The 16,685-nt window shown below is 45.8% G+C and overlaps 1 protein-coding gene across 2 annotated transcripts in view; it reads right to left on the reverse strand.

Moving 5' to 3' along the window:
* Positions 1-16,685, reverse strand: part of ROR1 (receptor tyrosine kinase like orphan receptor 1) — a 256,201-nt gene that overhangs the window by 10,650 nt on the left and 228,866 nt on the right. For both annotated transcript variants that reach the window (XM_034778853.1, XM_034778854.1), the window contains exons 5-7: positions 12,034-12,161; positions 10,458-10,775; positions 9,253-9,498 (exon numbers count right to left, since the gene is read on the reverse strand). In XM_034778853.1, coding sequence (XP_034634744.1) covers positions 9,253-9,498; positions 10,458-10,775; positions 12,034-12,161 — 692 coding nt within the window. The remainder of the gene's footprint in view (positions 1-9,252; positions 9,499-10,457; positions 10,776-12,033; positions 12,162-16,685) is intronic.

Here is a 16,685-nt window from a genome sequence, read left to right on the forward strand (position 1 = left end):
GCACCGCCGGCCAGGCCCCCGAGCCCCCGGCCCGGCACCGCCGGCCAGGCCCCCGAGCCCCCGGCCCGGCACCCAAGCCGCCGACCGCATGTCCGATTTTCCCGGACATGTCCGGCTTTTTGGGATTTCCCCCCGGACGGGGATTTGGAGCCCAAAAAGCCGGACATGTCCGGGAAAATCCGGACGTATGGTAACCCTAATCGAGTGTGTTTCTCTAGTGAAGACTTGACAGTTGTTGAGATAAAATGAGATGAGGTAGGCCAAGAAAGCCCTTCTTCCTTCCAAACAGGATGTGGTTGCCCTGTGACAGTAGTCATTAACAAGGCTCATTTAGTGCTAAATGCAAAGCTAATTATTTTTCTAATGCATGTTTTGGCAAAGAAAGTTGCAGCTTATAACTGACTTACTAATAAAGGAGTCTCTTCTCCTCTCAGTGCACAAGGAACTTACGCAAGCAACTCCTCTTCAATGCTAACATAAGCTACACGTATAAATCCTGTATGCATCACACAGGATGGCCAAGTGCCTAGGAATCTGTATCCCTTACACACAAGTCAAATTTGGCTGAGACATTTTGATTCCACTGGGGAAATGTAAATAAATTCAGACAAGCCCAACACTATGTTAATGTTTAAGCCAAACCAAGTCAATGGGAAAAATTCCCCCAGTTTTTAAAGAAAACCTGCAATGAACAGTTATAATGCTGTAGAGAACTAAATGGACATTGGCTGGCTCATATACCGAGAAGGACAAATAATTTGCAGACAGCTATTCATTAGGTGTCTTTCATCTCTCTTTCTAGTTCCCGCTGCAGGATCCTGACTTTAAATTTACATTACCTCCCCACCAGCATGCCACAGACTCTCCATGCATGTCTTTTAGCTATGGACCTGCTCTCCCCTACTCCAAATGTTTCTGGATATTAGTCTAGCTATGCCTTTGAGAGTGCTGGCTCTGCACTGCTTTCCAAGTTGCTGGCTCTGCCCTGCTCTGCTTTCTCTAAAATCATTCTATGCCACCCACTTCTGCAATTAGTCTCTCTTCTTTCCTTCATGCAAGTCACTGTTTCCCTCCCTCCCAGCACCTACACCTCCACTCATTTGACTCTCCAAAGTTTCCCTGCTCACAGAAAATTGTGCTTCTGCTGCCCACACTTCACTTTTGGATTGCTAGCTGTTCTGCCCTGTTGCTAGCTGCTACCTTTCCCTTCCAGCAGGGGTTGGTTGAAGAGTCATTACTAGTCCCTCTGATCTGGATTTTGCAGAATGGATGGGAAGGGGGTGCTTTCTACAGATAATGTTTTTGTGTGCACACTCGTGCATGAGTTGCCCTCCCCTTAAAAAAAACACTCTGGGCAGGTGCAAACCTCAATTCCATTTGGAAGTAGTGGAGGAGTTTGCCATTTGGAAGAGCTGCCTCAACAAGAGCAGGCTAGAATGTAAACGCCTGCTGCCAGAAGGGCTATGCCACCATGTTGCTGGAGCCCAGTCCAATTCAAGCTCTACCAAAGGAGGCTGAGCGAGAGCAGGGCCATTATGACAAGACACCTTGCTTGAAACATCAGCCAGATCAGGAGGACGAGAATGTCCAAAGTACTGAGTCAAAGAAACCACAGGTGCTGTGGCAACAAAGGAGAAGGGACAGATGACCAGCACCAGAAGCAGCTGATAAATCACCGAGGATAAGAAAAGAAGTAGGGGGAGGGATAGCTCAGTGGTTTGAGCATTGGCCTTCTAAACCCAACGTTGTGAGTTCAATCCTTGAGGGGGCCGTTTAGGGATCTGGGGCAAAAATCTGTCTGGGGATTAGTCCTGCTTTAGGCAGGGGGTTGGACTAGATGACCTCCTGAGGTCCCTTCCAACCCTGATATTCTAAGTGAGACCTTTGAAATGGTCAAACAACTTTTTGCCAGGAGCACCATTTCAGATTTTGGTAGGTTGGGGCAACTTTAACAGTGAATCCTTGGGCTACTTAGGCACTTAAACTCTATTTTTTTTGACAGATAACTTAACAATTAGCTGACAGGAGCCCTGTATCGAATTCCTTTATAAAGGAAAGAAATTTAAATAAATATTAGACCCACTCAGCTTTAATAAGAACATGTTCTGACATCTTGTGGCAAATCATTTAAGGGACACTGGTTAGGTTTAAAATGTTAATGTATATTCTTACTTTATTACTAACTCCGTGGAGAGAAAGACCCCGTCAGGACTCCTGGGTTCTATCCCAGCTCTGGGAGGAGAGTGAGGTCTAGTGGGAAGCAGCGGGGAGCAGATACATCTGGGTTCTATATAAGAACATCAGAATGACCATACAGGGCAAGATCAATAGTCCATCTAGCCTGGTATCCTGTCTTCCAACAGTTGCCAATGCCAGGTGCCCCAGGGGGAATGAACAGAACAGGTAATCATCAAATTGCCCTGTTGCCCACTACCAGCTTCTACCACTACCAGAGGCGAGGGACATGCAGAACATAGTGTTGGATCCCTGCCCACCCTGGCTAATAGCCATTGCTGGACCTATCCTACATGAACTTATCTAGTTCTTATTGGAACCCTGTTATAATTTTGGCCTTCACAACATCCCTTGGCAAAGAGTTCCACAGGTTGACTGTGAAGAAACACATTTTTTTGTTTGTTTTAAATCTGCTGCCTATTAATTTCATTGGGTGACCCAAGTTCTTGTGTTATGTGAAGGAGCAAATAACATTTCCTTATTCAACTTTTCCACCATCCATGATTTTATAGACCTCTATCATATCTCCCCTTAGTCATCTCTTTTCCAAGCTGAAAAGTCCCAGTCTTTTTAATCTCTCCTTATACGGAACGTGTTCTATACCCCTAATCATTTCTGTTGCCCTTCTCTGTACCTTTTTGAAATCCAATACATCTTTTTTGAGATGGGGTGACCAAATCTGAATGGACTGTTCAATATGTTGGTGTACTGTGGATTTATATGGAGGCAATATGATATTTTTCTCTTATTATCTATCCCTTTCCTAATGATTTCCAATATTGTTAGCTTTTTTAATTGCCACTGCACATTGAGCAGATGTTTTCAGAGAACTATCCACAATGACTCCAAGATCTCTTTCTTGACGGGTTCAGCTAATTTAAACACCATCATTTTGTATGTATAGTTGGGATAATATTTTGCCAAGTGCATTACTTTGCATTTATCTAGGGTTACCATATTTAAACATTAAAAAAAGAGGACACTCCACGGGGCCCTGGCCACGCCCCTTCCCCGCTCCAACTCCGCCCCTTCCCCAAAGACCCTGCCACAACTCCGCCCCCTCCCCTGAGCGCCCCGCATTCCCCCTCTTCCCTCCCAGCCATGCGAAACACCTGCCCGAGTGCTACCGGCTTCACGGTTTGCCGGGCAGCCCCCAGACCTCCAGATCCTGCGCCCCCGGCCGGGCGCTTCCCCAGCGCAGCCGGAGCCTGGGAGGGGAAGCACCCGGCCGGGGACGCAGGGTCTGGCGGTCTGGGGGCTGCCCGGCAAACCGTGAAGCCGGTAGCGCTCGGGCAGCTGGGCTCTTCAGCTGCACAGAGCTGAGGTGTCTGGGGGGAGCTGCAGGCGGATTCCCCCGCAGTGGTGGCGGCGGCTGCTGCTGCTCCCCCCAGACACCTCAGCTCTATGCAGCTGAAGAGCCGAGCTGCCCGAGCGCTACCAGCTTCAGCGCTGTAAAGTAGCAGTGCGGACTGGGGTGGGCAAACTTTTTGGGCCGAGGGCCACATCTGGGTGGGGAAATTGTATGCAGGGCTGGGGCAGAGGGTTGGGATGCGGGAGGGAGTGCGGGGTGTGGGAGGGGGTCCGGTGTGCAGGAAGGGGCTCAGGGCAAGGGATTGGTGCAGAGGAGGGGTGCGGAGTGCAGGAGAGGGCTCAGGACAGGGGTGCAGGAGGGGGCTCAGAGGAGGGGGTTGGGGTGCAGGAGGGGTGCTGGGTGCGGGAGGGGGCTCAGAGGAGGGGGTTGGGGTGCAGGAGGGGTGCTGGGTGTGGGAGGGGGCTCAGGGGAGGAGGTTGGGGTGCACAGGGGTGCAGTGTGCAGCAGGGAACTCAGGGCAGAGGGGTGGGGTGCAGGAAGGGTGCGGGGTGTACAAGGGGGCTCAGGGCAGGGAGTTGGGGTGCAGGAGGGTTGTGGGGTGTACAAGGGGGCTCAGGGCAGGGAGTTGGGGTGCAGGAGGGCTGTGCGGTGTACGAGGGGCTCAGGGCAGGGAGTTGGGGTGCAGGAGGGGTGCGAGGCGCAGACAGGGGGCTTGGGGCAGGGGGGGGGGGGGTGGGGTGCAGGAGGGATTCGGACTCCCACCGGCGCCACTTACCTAAAGTGGTTCCGGGGTGGCAGTGGCGCGCACCGGGACCAGGGCAGGCTCCCCGCCTGCCTGCCATGTCCCTGTCCCACTTCAGGAAGCACTACGGCCCCTGAGGGGGGAGTGGAGGGGTCCACATGCGCTGCCCTTGCCGCGCCTCCAGGTACCTCCCCTGAAGCTCCCATTGGCCACGGTTTCCCGTTCCTGGCCAATGTGAGCTGCGGGGGGCGGAGCGGAGGCAAGGGCAACACATGTGGCCCTTCTGCCCCCCGGCCCAGGGACTGCAGGGACGTGGTGCCGGCCGCTTCTGAGAGCGGCATGGGGCCCACAGCACCACGGGGGGCAATCCTGAGGGTCGGATCCAAAGTCCTGATGGGCGGGATTCAGCCTGCAGGCCGTAGTTTGCCCACCCCTGGTGTAGACAGTGCACCAGTGCTGGTAGCTATGCCCCTGTGGAGGTGTTTTTTTATAGCACTGGGACAGCTCTCTATGCAGTGCCTAGGGTGACCAGATGTCCTGATTTTATAGGGACAGTCCCGATTTTTGGGTCTTTTTCTTATATAGGCTCCTATTACCCCCCATCCCGTCCCGATTTTTCACACTTGCTCTCTGGTCACCCTAGTCATGCCACGATTACACGGCGTTGCTAGTGAAGACATGCCCTTAGACTGGTCCCAGTACAGACTCCTGAGAGACACCACTATTTACCTCTTTCCATTCTCATCTTCTATTCCTACCCTTTGTTTCCTATCTTTTAACTGAAGTGCTTTCAGGATCATCTAATGAGCCTTAATTTACTTTAATGATAAGCCTTTTGTTATCTTAATCACCCTGCCTCTGTTTATAAACAAACTCCCTGCCCCAAAGGCGTGCTGCTCCCAGCTTCTGAACTCATCACATCTCACACTCAAGATGTTGCAGTTAAGAGCTCCGTCTGGGGCTACGGTGAGTAAACCTCCCTACGAAACTCAGGGCGGGCTAAAGCCCTCCCCTGTCCCCCCTAAATGGCGCCCCTGCTTCTTGCAGCAAAAATTGTGATAATTTTCACCTGTATTCTCTCTTCTTCCCCACTTTGCCTGGCAGGAAAAAAACAAAAACAAAACAATTTATTTGGAAGCCCCCCTGTTCTAACATGTCCTTAGGCCCCACCCTGCCATACTGAAGGCCATCATCTCTCTTCGGGAGTACTGTGTCCTACTGTCTTAAGTCAGTGTTTTTTTAGGGCAGGTGCAGTAGATTTTATTGGCACAAATGCAGATCATACACATTTTGACAGCGGGCAAGTCTCTTGACCTGTAGGCCCCAGCTTTTTCTGAGAGGGCCAATTCAATGGAGTCAGTGGGCTGAGGCAGGGTAGCATTTAGTATTTTGTGGAAGGGCTGGGAGGGAGTGTTTTACTGTTGACACTGGGCCAGCTGAGTGTGTCTGTGTTTTCAAAGCTGGATTTGTGCAAGTGCTGAGAGGGCCATACAGATGCCTATTACAAATCTAATTAAAGGCACACTTGAGCTGAAATTTGGGTCCTGTTCAGATCATGAGGGTGGCAAAGTTCAAATGAACTCAGATTTAACTTTGCACAGCTCTTCTTCTTCCCATATTTGCCATCTTATCCCATCTTATGCCCTCTCCCCTTCCTTATGCTGCCATTGCAGCCTCTCTCCTAATTGCTCCTTTCAGATCAGATTTGGCATCTAGGCACCGGCTGAGGGCCACAACACCACAGCAGGGGTGAAGAGAGGGGACTGAGGAACAGTTCCCCATGCATCTATCTGGCTCTATGGACTGGTGAGGGGTGGCTTGATCCACAGCCTCATCCCTTCCTTTGGTAGTGACTTCCATCCCCAGGACTGCTAGGAAGCTCCCACCTAGTACAAGGACTGCAACTGTCCCTGCCATAGGTGCTGACTCCATGGGTGCTCCAGCCCCGGAGCACCCCTGGAAAAAAAATGGTGGGTGCTCAGCACCCACTGGCGGGCCCCACTGATCAGCTCCTCTCCGTCCCCCACAGCACTTCCCGCACGCCGCTGATCAGTTGTTCAGGGGCGGACAGGAGGTGCTGGGGGGGAGAGAGAGGAGGGGGGGCAGGAAGAGGCGGAGTGAGGGTGGGGCACTCTCGGGGGAGGGGACGGAATGGGGCGGGAGGAGAGGGTTGGGGGCAGCAAGAGATGGGGTGGGGCCTTGGGGGAAGGGGTGGAGCGGGGGCGGGGTCAAGCACCTCTGCAGAAATCAGAAAGTCGGCACCTCTGGTCCCTGCTTCCCCTCACAACTGCATTAAGGAAGTCTCTACCACACTTTGCCTCATGTGTCCTTTCATGCTATTCCACATCAGTGCCTATATACCCAGCCCTTCCCCCCAATCCTCTGGCGAGGCTTCCTACACTTGTCTCTCCACAGCCTCGCACTTGGATTATTGTCCCACACTACAGATTTGTCTGCAAAAGACATCACAGGCTTTATCAACTGCTGCATATGTGACAGCTGAAGCGGGCCGCTCACAACAGGTCGCAGACCTGGGAAATAAAATGGCCAAAAAGCAAGCAGGGTTGCTAAAGGGGTACCCTGTTGCTAAAGGGGAGGGGGCACCTGGGTGTGGCTGCTTTCCCCACTTGCCCACCTCTCCTGGGGAAGAGCAACCAATTGGAGCTGCTGCAGGAAGCAGGCAGAGCTCTCCTCCTTCCCCTTAGAAGCCCAAGCCGTTCTCACGGGAGGGGAAGAGGCAGCAGAAAGAGCCCAGCAGCTCAGGGTAGCTCCACTCCCTCCTCCCTCCCCTTCCCTCCTGAGAGGTGAGCAAGGGGATAGCGCCTCTCCTCCTCCCCCCTTGCAGCACCCGGCCTGGGAAGGGGGAGAAGGAACTCTTGCAGCCCCTCCCCAGCCTGGGAAAGAGGGGATTAAAAGCCCCAGGAGCTGACGGAGGAGTGGAGGTGAGGTGGCAGTGGGACAGAACAGATGTGGGGGCAGAACTGATGGGTGGCAGGATTGATTTGGAGTTGGGGGGATGTTAATTGTTGTGCAGGGGGATGGGCAGATGTCACGATGATGATAGACCTCTTCCCCTCCCCCCCAACACTTTTTTCAGACCACTTTAAGCACCAGTTAGAACCAACAGGAGACAAACACACAGAGGCCTAGGCACCGGTTCATCCCCTGCAGTGTCCCAATCAAGTGGAATTACCATTCCTATTAAGCAGCAGTCACTACCATGAAGCCTCATTAGGCTTAAATTGGTTCCCTGGGAGACATCCCAATTAAGTCAGTTTCCCAATTAAGAAGGTCCCAATTAGGTGGAGAGTAGGATATTTTAAAAATGTGCCTGAATTGGCTTTTTCAGCAAGTACAAAAAGAGCTGAGTAGTAACAGCTCTTTACATTTTCAAAATGCAGAACAGCTCCTAACAATTGCACCTTTAACTACACAACCAGCCACCTAATAGGATTCTATTTATTTAGATTTTAAATAGGGACCCCGTCTCAGGATCTAGACACCCTAATATCATTAATCATGCAGTAAATACAATTAAACCTTAGCAGCATTAAAATCTTTCCACAGGAATTTTGTGGGCAGGCCAGCCAGACACCTACCCCTTCATCTTCTAGGAAGCACAACCTCAGCCTTCTCCTTAGACCCTATCAACCAGACGTCTTTTATAGTGTACCCTAGAAGTCACCAAATTTGGTCTATTTCAGACTAGAAGGGAGCAAGTTCCAGACTCTTGCAATCCTCCCAGAGAATGGTCTGCCAGCCACCAGATGAATTCAACAGGGCATTACAACTATTAAGAGAGACAGTTTTGACTATGTAATGTACATGTTCCCTTTTTAACAAAAAATCTCAGTACGAACCTGAGGCAAAGCCCATTGGAGTCATTGGAAATCTTTCCACTTACTTAAATGTGCTTTGGATCAGACCCGGAATGCATACGATCCACAAGATAGTCTGATTTAATAAATGTTCATAACCAGAATCAAAATTAATTTAAACTCAAGATTGGCTACTGAACATGAAAAAGCACCTCACTTCCAAGGGGCAAGTTATCATTATTGCCATCGCTTGTGTGCAACATAATCATTTGCATGAAACCTTTTACCACAAATTACCAGAACAAGATTCTATTGTCATAAGGCTCATTGCTAGCTGCATTTTCCAACATGTATCCACAAGTAGCAGTGTTCTCTTCTTTACAGAATATCTGTATTATTAGTTTTAATGAAGACTTAATAAAATGGAAACTATTTATTCAGATCTTCCTCAGACTCCCTCCAAATATCAGGAGTTCAGATAAAATGAGACCTGGATCTCAGCTAATCTTGAGTTTGTAAAAGCTAAATCCAGGTGCTGAAGTTTTACAAAATCAAAACCAAAACCCAGCTGACAAGTGTTTTGCAACCCCTCCCCTTTTTTTAAAAACAAAGGCTGAACTGTATTAAGCTAGGTTTGTATTTATTAAAATGATTAAAAATAAATCAAAGGGAAACAATTTTATAATGCATTTAGGATCAGTGCCAACAAAGCCAATTCTGCTTCACTAAGAAGTGATATTAATTTTAACGATTACTTTGAAAATGTAGAACACATGACATGCTAGAAACACTTATACTTCATTGAGGAGGTTTAAGCTTTACAACCTTTCCTAATAAAATATTTTCATGCTGTTGCTTCAGTTGCTTACCAGATGCACAGGTAAGAACTGTAAGGTTTCCCTTGTTGGGGAATTTCCTGTTTCAGATGCTGTGGCTTTAGGTACAAACACTGCATGTAGTCTTCTTTACCAGAGCTCCCTTTCCAGACACAACAAAAGCGTTCTGTGCACAGCTACACAGAATGTATGTGATGGGGCACAACTGTATGGATCAGACAAATGTTACACTTTTTCCTTCAATAAAGTAATTCCAATATTTCCCCTTTAAAAACAATTAGAAATAAAATGGGATGGTTCAGTATTTACCACATGCTGGGATGTCACAAAGCTCAGACTTCAAATTTTCATCTAAGGTAAAGCACCATGGCGCTTCCTTCTGATTCCCTGGATTTCGACAATAGGAATGGCCCCCGTTTAACTCTGGGTATCTGATGGCGGTGAAGGTATGTGTGTGCGGATACTGAGAGTTCCATGGCTGGCACTGACGTCCAGACTTTGTCACACTGACAGTCCCACGGTAATCTACTCCAGTACTGTTGTAACATTTGTGATCTGAAAAACATTAAAGCAATAGTTGATTTCAGCGAGTCAGAATGCTACCATACATACTGACTACGAATTGATCTAGGAGTGCATAATTAACCTCCTGGAGACTAAGCACAATTCTGCAGACCTGGGGCCTGGAAACCAAATTCAAGGAGTAAGGGGTCCCAATTTGTTGTGGCTGTAACACTTGGCCTGCCTTGCATTCACATTCCTGGGAGGATTTAAAGCTTATGCTTTAGTAATGAAAACAGCTTACTTTGAGTATTTTTAATAAAAATACATAAGAAGAGTCAAGCCTACAGTGGGAATCTGAATCACATTAATTATTTTAATATAAAGGTAGAGAATACGTAGGACACAATAAATAAATTAATATTTATTATTTTCGACACAAACATTTGATATTGCAGTAACTCAGTGCCCAAGAGTGCGCTCCTGTGAATGCCTGTAGTTATGCCTTAGAACAACATTTTAGGCAAGTACAGTCATGGACCTGATCCCGTGAGCCTTAATCATGTTGACTTGTCCTTAATCACACCAGCAGTACCATTAGAATATATTGAACTACTGTGGCAAGGACGTCTTACATGTGTAAGGGTTGCAGGACCGGGATCTTAGATGTTTACTGATCTTAAAATGTTACAAGTGAAACCATCCTTTTTGTTAGTTCTTTTTTTTTTTTCCAAAAAAATCTGAAGCCAATAAACTGCTGGTAGTGTAAATCCAGAGGCAATTTAAGTAAATATTGAAAAAGTTATTGCGAGTTTCCGTGGGTTCTGGAATAACCAGCCCAGTCTTCCACCAACTTGACGCAAGACTATAATGATTGTGAGTTTTCAGAGTTCATGACTAACTCATTTGGGGGCAGACAGTGATTAGATAAAACCTTCACATGCTGACCTGATAATTCTTGCACAGCAACTTTCACTTACTTACTTACTTCTTGCACAACAAGTTTCACTTACTTTTATTTATTGGATCTGCCATGGGGATTCCAATCCGGATACAATTTACAGCTTCCGGGCTATCTGGCTGAGGAAGATCTTCACAGTTTGGCAGCTTTAATCTCATCAGAATCATAGGATTGGACCTTGCAAAAATATACTCTGTCTGACAAAGGACATTTTCCAGAATTTCACATTCATCACGGCATAGATCTCGGGGTTTTGGGGCTGGTGAGGTCTCATCACAGTATGGGAAAGCGTAGTGGCACAAAGAAGGAATGGCAAACTGGGAGCATTTATCAGATAAGTGACTGGAAGTGCCAATCATAGTGAAGGCAGCTGTAAAACACACAAAAGGATTTTATTTAACATGACAGAAGTTTTAGGCTCAACAGTATAATCCATACTTTGTACACATTTGACAATGGCAAGTTACTAAAGTAAGAAGAACAAACTCATTTTTTCAGCAATTACAGTAATAACTATTATTTCAGAACATTAAATTCCAGCGGGGACAAATGCACATTCTAGAAATACAGGATAACAATTATTTTAAAAGTTGGTATAATGTTCATTTCAGTGAAAAAGAAATTACATTCGGTGTCAACATTGCATTGATTTTAAGCTGTCTCAAAACTACAAATTAAATTTTATTTTTATTTGTTTTTTTCCCCAGATAGTTCGTAAAGTCGTCTAAATATTTTGTTTCTTGGATTACTTTTACCGGATAGGTAAGAACAGCAGGTTCTACAGAATGCATAATAACAAAAATATTGTACATTTACATATTGCATCCTTCATCCCAAAGGATCCCAAATCACTTTATAAACAAACCGATAGAGTGTATGAACTGCTGTATATTTAAGGAACATTTCCATCACTGCTGTAATGCAATGTTTTAACAGCGCATGGCAACACTGCATAACACTTTATGGAAAGATGTCAAGCACACTATCCAACTGAAACCACAGGAGAATTTTAGACCACTGGAAAGTCATTAGCTTGGCTGGAATCTGGCCATGGGCAACACACCTAAAATTGTGGGAAAGTACCATGAAGTCTTTACAAGAGATCAAGAGCTTTGTTTTATGTCTCGTCGCACACAGGGCACTTCCCTCACACAGTAAGGTTCCTTACTAAGTCAGAGGCAAGAATGCCACCTGTTGAATTACTTACACAGCCTTCTTCAGTACCTGGGGTTTTCCTCAACAGTGTCTCAACCAAGTAATGACCCAGCTTGGCCTTGCTTAGCTTTTAAAATATGCTGGGATCACAGCACAAGATAGACCAGGTGTGTGTGTGTGTGTGTGTGTGTGTGTGTGTGTGTGTGTGTGTGTGTGTGTGTGTGTGTGTGTAAGCCAATCAGCAGAGACATACAGCATATTAAAACGCTGTACATATTTGATATGACCCATTCCACTGAAAACATGCTATATACCAATCCGGAGTAGGCTTTGCTGTGGCAAAACTCCACAGCAAGTGGGAAGGTAACAAAAGAGGATATAAGGAAAAAATAATGTTAGTGGCAAGAGACTGTAGCAGTTCTCTGGAAAAAGGTGTGTATTTTTGAGAGCTAGGGGCAACATGCTTTACCTACCTGTAATCTGATTTTCTATTTCACCCTGCATATGTAGAGACTCCATATAAATTGTTCGATTCCCAATAAATCTTGCACAAGCAATCCCTCTGTATGGCTGGCAAAAACCATCCTCTTCATACTCGTCACTAAAAACAATCATACACACAAAAGGCTAAAACACAACATATTTTAAATGGAATCGGTAGCCAAAAGTCACTAGAGGGAGTTCACATTTATATTATTATAGATATTTTTGAGGGTTCTACTATGTTTGTCTGGTAGTGCAGAGAGCCCGGATATGGCCTGCCACACCACTTAAGACTGTGTTAAAGGATTAAATGGTATTTAGGTGGTGCAGAGGACATTGCACAGACTTCATACCCTGGTTGAATATAATGGTAAAAGATTCTGTTGGTGGTTTTCAATATCCTGAAAAAGCATCACAGAGTGAAATACACGGAACATACACATTTATCCTTCAATCTTTGTGAATGCAGGTAACACAATACTACAGGTCAGTCAAAACCCAGGCTCATGTTGTCTTAAGTGTATGAATTCTACATTAGGGAAAGACTGTATTCTGGAAATGATATCCAGTCACAATCGGAAGAGCAAACTGGGATTGGTTGAAAAAAATGGCTTTACATTTATTTTAAATAACAGAGACGCTCTTTCTACTACTTAAACTGTGATGTTGGGAAAGCATTTTCCAAATCTTCTACTTTAATCATTTGAATTTAAATGCAGCAGTAAAAGTAACGTTGGACAGAGAAAGAAACAGAAGGGTGTGTAAAACATCATAGCCCTCTGAGCACTCATAGTTAATATGTATAAATGGGGAGGAGCTCCTTCCACATTTAGCAAATGCTATAAAATTGTTCATAAAACAGAGCAAGAGCTAGAATGGGAGACCCACAGACACATTTGCTTTATTAATTACTTTGTATTTAGGCATTTAATACATAAATACAGATGTGAAAATATTTGCCAATATTCCTCAAACAAGACTAGGAAAGGAAGTTACCAAACCTCAGACAAAGGGACCAGACACTGTTTAGTTTGAACAGAGAATCAACAGCTAATAATAGGCATGTAATGCAATTCCTTTTCGGAAGGAATCAGGGAGAGGCTGTGTGGGTCACTTGATGTGGAAAAAGCACTTAGATGCATTGTGTGGCCCTTTTGATTTCACATTTCGAGAAAATCTGATGTTGGAGGAAGGCTTGCAAAGATGGATAGAGCATTTATACAGAGACCTCAACACACAGATCATGCAAAGATACTTTTCTCCTCTGCCCCACAGACACTGGATGCAAGTGCTTGGAAATACAAATTACAACTTGACTTCTTGATGTCTTCCACTTGTATGCACAACTTATTACCTAGATTGCCCAATGTCTTGCACAGTGACCTGGGGGTGTTACTAGGATTAAAATGGAGGTGGCCTCAGGCATCTTTCAGGCCACCCCATATATTTTTCAGCACTTTCTAATAACTATTCCGACACAGTGATGCCTGTGGATGAACACAGCAGGCTTTCTACATTCACATGGAGACATGAGAAGCCACAAATCAAATTAAGTAATGAGTAACTGTGAAGGAAGGGAGGGAATTGAGGAGATGGTCTCCCTTATTTAAAATTACTGGGCCTACAGATTCAGCTTCATGGAGAGATGGCTGCAAAGAGACTGAACAGTTGTGTTGCTTAAGCATGCCTGGCACATGAAGAGTTATAAAAGCTACAATTAATGACATTTTTCATGCTTTGTTCTTTTTCTATTAGAAATAAAATTACAACTCACATGCTCTGTCTCACAGTAAAAATATAGAAGCCTGGTGAGAAAGGCTCAGCTGGTGTTTCACCTCTTATCGTTATATTAATAAATCCAGACACCTGAAGGTGCAGAGAGGCACCTAGTGGGATTTTCAAAAGCACCTAGGCATCTAACTCCCTTTGTTTTCTGTGGGAGCTAAACGCTTTTAAAAATCCCACTAGATGTCTGCATCTTTCAGCACTTAAATACCTTTAAAAATCTAGCCCTTGGAGTCCTAGGGCACTTATGTACTTTCGAAAATCATAGAATCATAGAATATCAGGGTTGGAAGGGACCTCAGGAAGTCATCTAGTCCAACCCCCTGCTCAAAGAAGGACCAATCCCCAACTAAATCATTCCAGCTAGGGCTTTGTCAAGCCTGACCTTAAAAACCTCTAAGGAAGGAGATTCCACCACCTCCCTAGTGCTTCACCACCCTCCTAGTGAAAAAGTCTTTCCTAATATCCAACCTAAATCTCCCCTACTGCAACTTGAGACCATTACTCCCTGTTCTATCATCTGGTACCACTGAGAACAGTCTAGATCCATCCTCTTTGGAACCCCCTTTCAGGTAGCTGAAAGCAGCTATCAAATCCCCCCCCATTCTTCTCTTCTGCAGACTAAATAATCCCAGCCCCCTCAGCTTCTCCTCATAAATCATGTTCCAGCCCTCTATTCATTTTTGTTGCCCTCTGCTGGACTCTTTCCAATTTTTCCACATCCTTCTTGTAGTGTGGGGTCCAAAACTACACAGTACTCCAGATGAGGCCTCACCAATAATAATAATTAATAATATAATAATTAATGGAGATATCCTATCTCCTAGAACTGGAAGGGACCTTGAAAGGTCATTGAGTCCAACCCCCTGCCTTCACTAGCAGGACCAAGTACTGATTTTGCCCTAGATCCCTAAGTGGCCCCCTCAAGGATTGAACTCACAACCCTGGGTTTAGCAGGCCAATGCTCAAACCACTGAGCTATCCCTCCCCCCCCGCAATGTTGAATAGAGGGGAATGATCACGTCCCTCAATCTGCCGGCAATGCTCCTACTTATACAGCCCAAAATGCCGTTAGCCTTCTTGACAACAAGGGCACACTGTTGACTCATATCCAGCTTCTCGTCCATTGTACCCCTAGGTCCTTTTCTGCAGAACTGCTGCCTAGCCACTCGGTCTCTAGTCTGTAGCAGTGGATGGAATTCTTCTGTCCTAAGTGCATGACTCTGCACTTGTCCTTGTTGAACCTCATCAGATTTCTTTTGGCCCTATCCTCTAATTTGTCTAGGTCCCTCTGTATCCTACCCCTACCCTCCAGCGTATTTACCACTCCTCCCAGTATAGTGTCATCTGCAAAATTGCTGAGGGTGCAATCCATGCCATCCTCCAGATCATTAATGAAGATATTGAACAAAACCGGCTCCAGGACAGACCCTTGGGGCACTCCGCTTGATACTGGCTGCCAACTAGACATGGAGCTATTGATCACTACCCGTTGAGCCTGATGATCTAGCCAGCTTTCTATCCAACTTATAGTCCATTCATCCAGCCCATACTTCTTTAACTGGCAAGAATACTGTGGGAGATCATATCAAAAGCTTTGCTAAAGTCAAGGAATAACACGTCCACTGCTTTCCCCTCATCCACAGAGCCAGTTATCTCCTCATAGAAGGCAATTAGGTTAGTCGGGCATGACTTGCCCTTGGTGAATCCATGCTGACTGTTCCTGACCACTTTCCTCTCCTCTAAGTGCTTCAAAATTGATTCCTTGAGGACCTGCTCCATGATTTTTCCAGGAACTGAGGTGAGGCTGACTGGCCTGTAGTTCCCCGGATCATCCTCCTTCCCTTTTTTAAAGATGCGGCACTACATTAGCCTTTTTCCAGTCATCCGGGACCTCCCCCGATCGCCATGAGTTTTCAAAGATAATGGCCAATGGCTCTGCAATCATATCCGCCAACTCCTTTAGCACCCTCGGATGCAGCACATCCGGCCCCATGGACTTGTGCTCATCCAGCTTTTCTAAATAGTCCTGAACCACTTTTCTCCACACAGGGCTGGTCACCTCCTCCCCATGCTGTACTGCCCAGTGCAGCAGTCTGGGAGCTGACCTTGTTCATGAAGACAGAGGCAAAAAAAACATTGACTACATTAGCTTTTTCCAGGTCCTTTTTCACTAGATTGCCTCCCCCATTCAGTAAGGGGCCCACACTTTCCTTGACCACCTTCTTGTTGCTAACATACCTGAAGAAACCCTTCTTGTTACTCTTAACATCCCTTGCTAGCTGCAACTCCAAGTGTGATTTGGCCTTCCTGATTTCACTCCTGCATGCCTGAGCAATATTTTTATACTCCTCCCTGGTCATTTGTCCAGTCTTCCACTTCTTGTAAGCTTCTTTTTTGTGTTTAAGATCAGCAAGGATTTCACTGTTAAGCCAAGCTGGTCGCCTGCCATATTTACTATTCTTTCTACACATCGGACTCTCTGCTAACTTTTGAAGAACTAAAGAAAGAATATAATTTAGACCCTGGACTGAAAGAAACAAACATCTATTTTGGACTCTAGAAGTGATTTTCCTGGTGAATTCTCCATCAAATCATACATATTTCTAGTTTATACTGGAGTTTACCTAAGGACTAGATAAGTTAGCAAGTCCTTTTGAAGGTGATAAAGCATTGGAATGAGACATACAACCAGAAAGAAATCTGATGGATGTATAAACTACTTCTGTTCATAGCCAAAGAAAAGTTTTATTAACAAGGCTGCTCCACCTCACTCTCAAATTCACTCTTGTACTAAAGAAAATGTAACCCAATGTAAGTGGCTGAATGCTGAAAGGAATGTGAATGAATAGTGAGT

The sequence above is a fragment of the Trachemys scripta genome, chromosome 8, assembly GCF_013100865.1.
Source record: "Trachemys scripta elegans isolate TJP31775 chromosome 8, CAS_Tse_1.0, whole genome shotgun sequence".
Classification (NCBI taxonomy): domain Eukaryota; kingdom Metazoa; phylum Chordata; order Testudines; family Emydidae; genus Trachemys; species Trachemys scripta.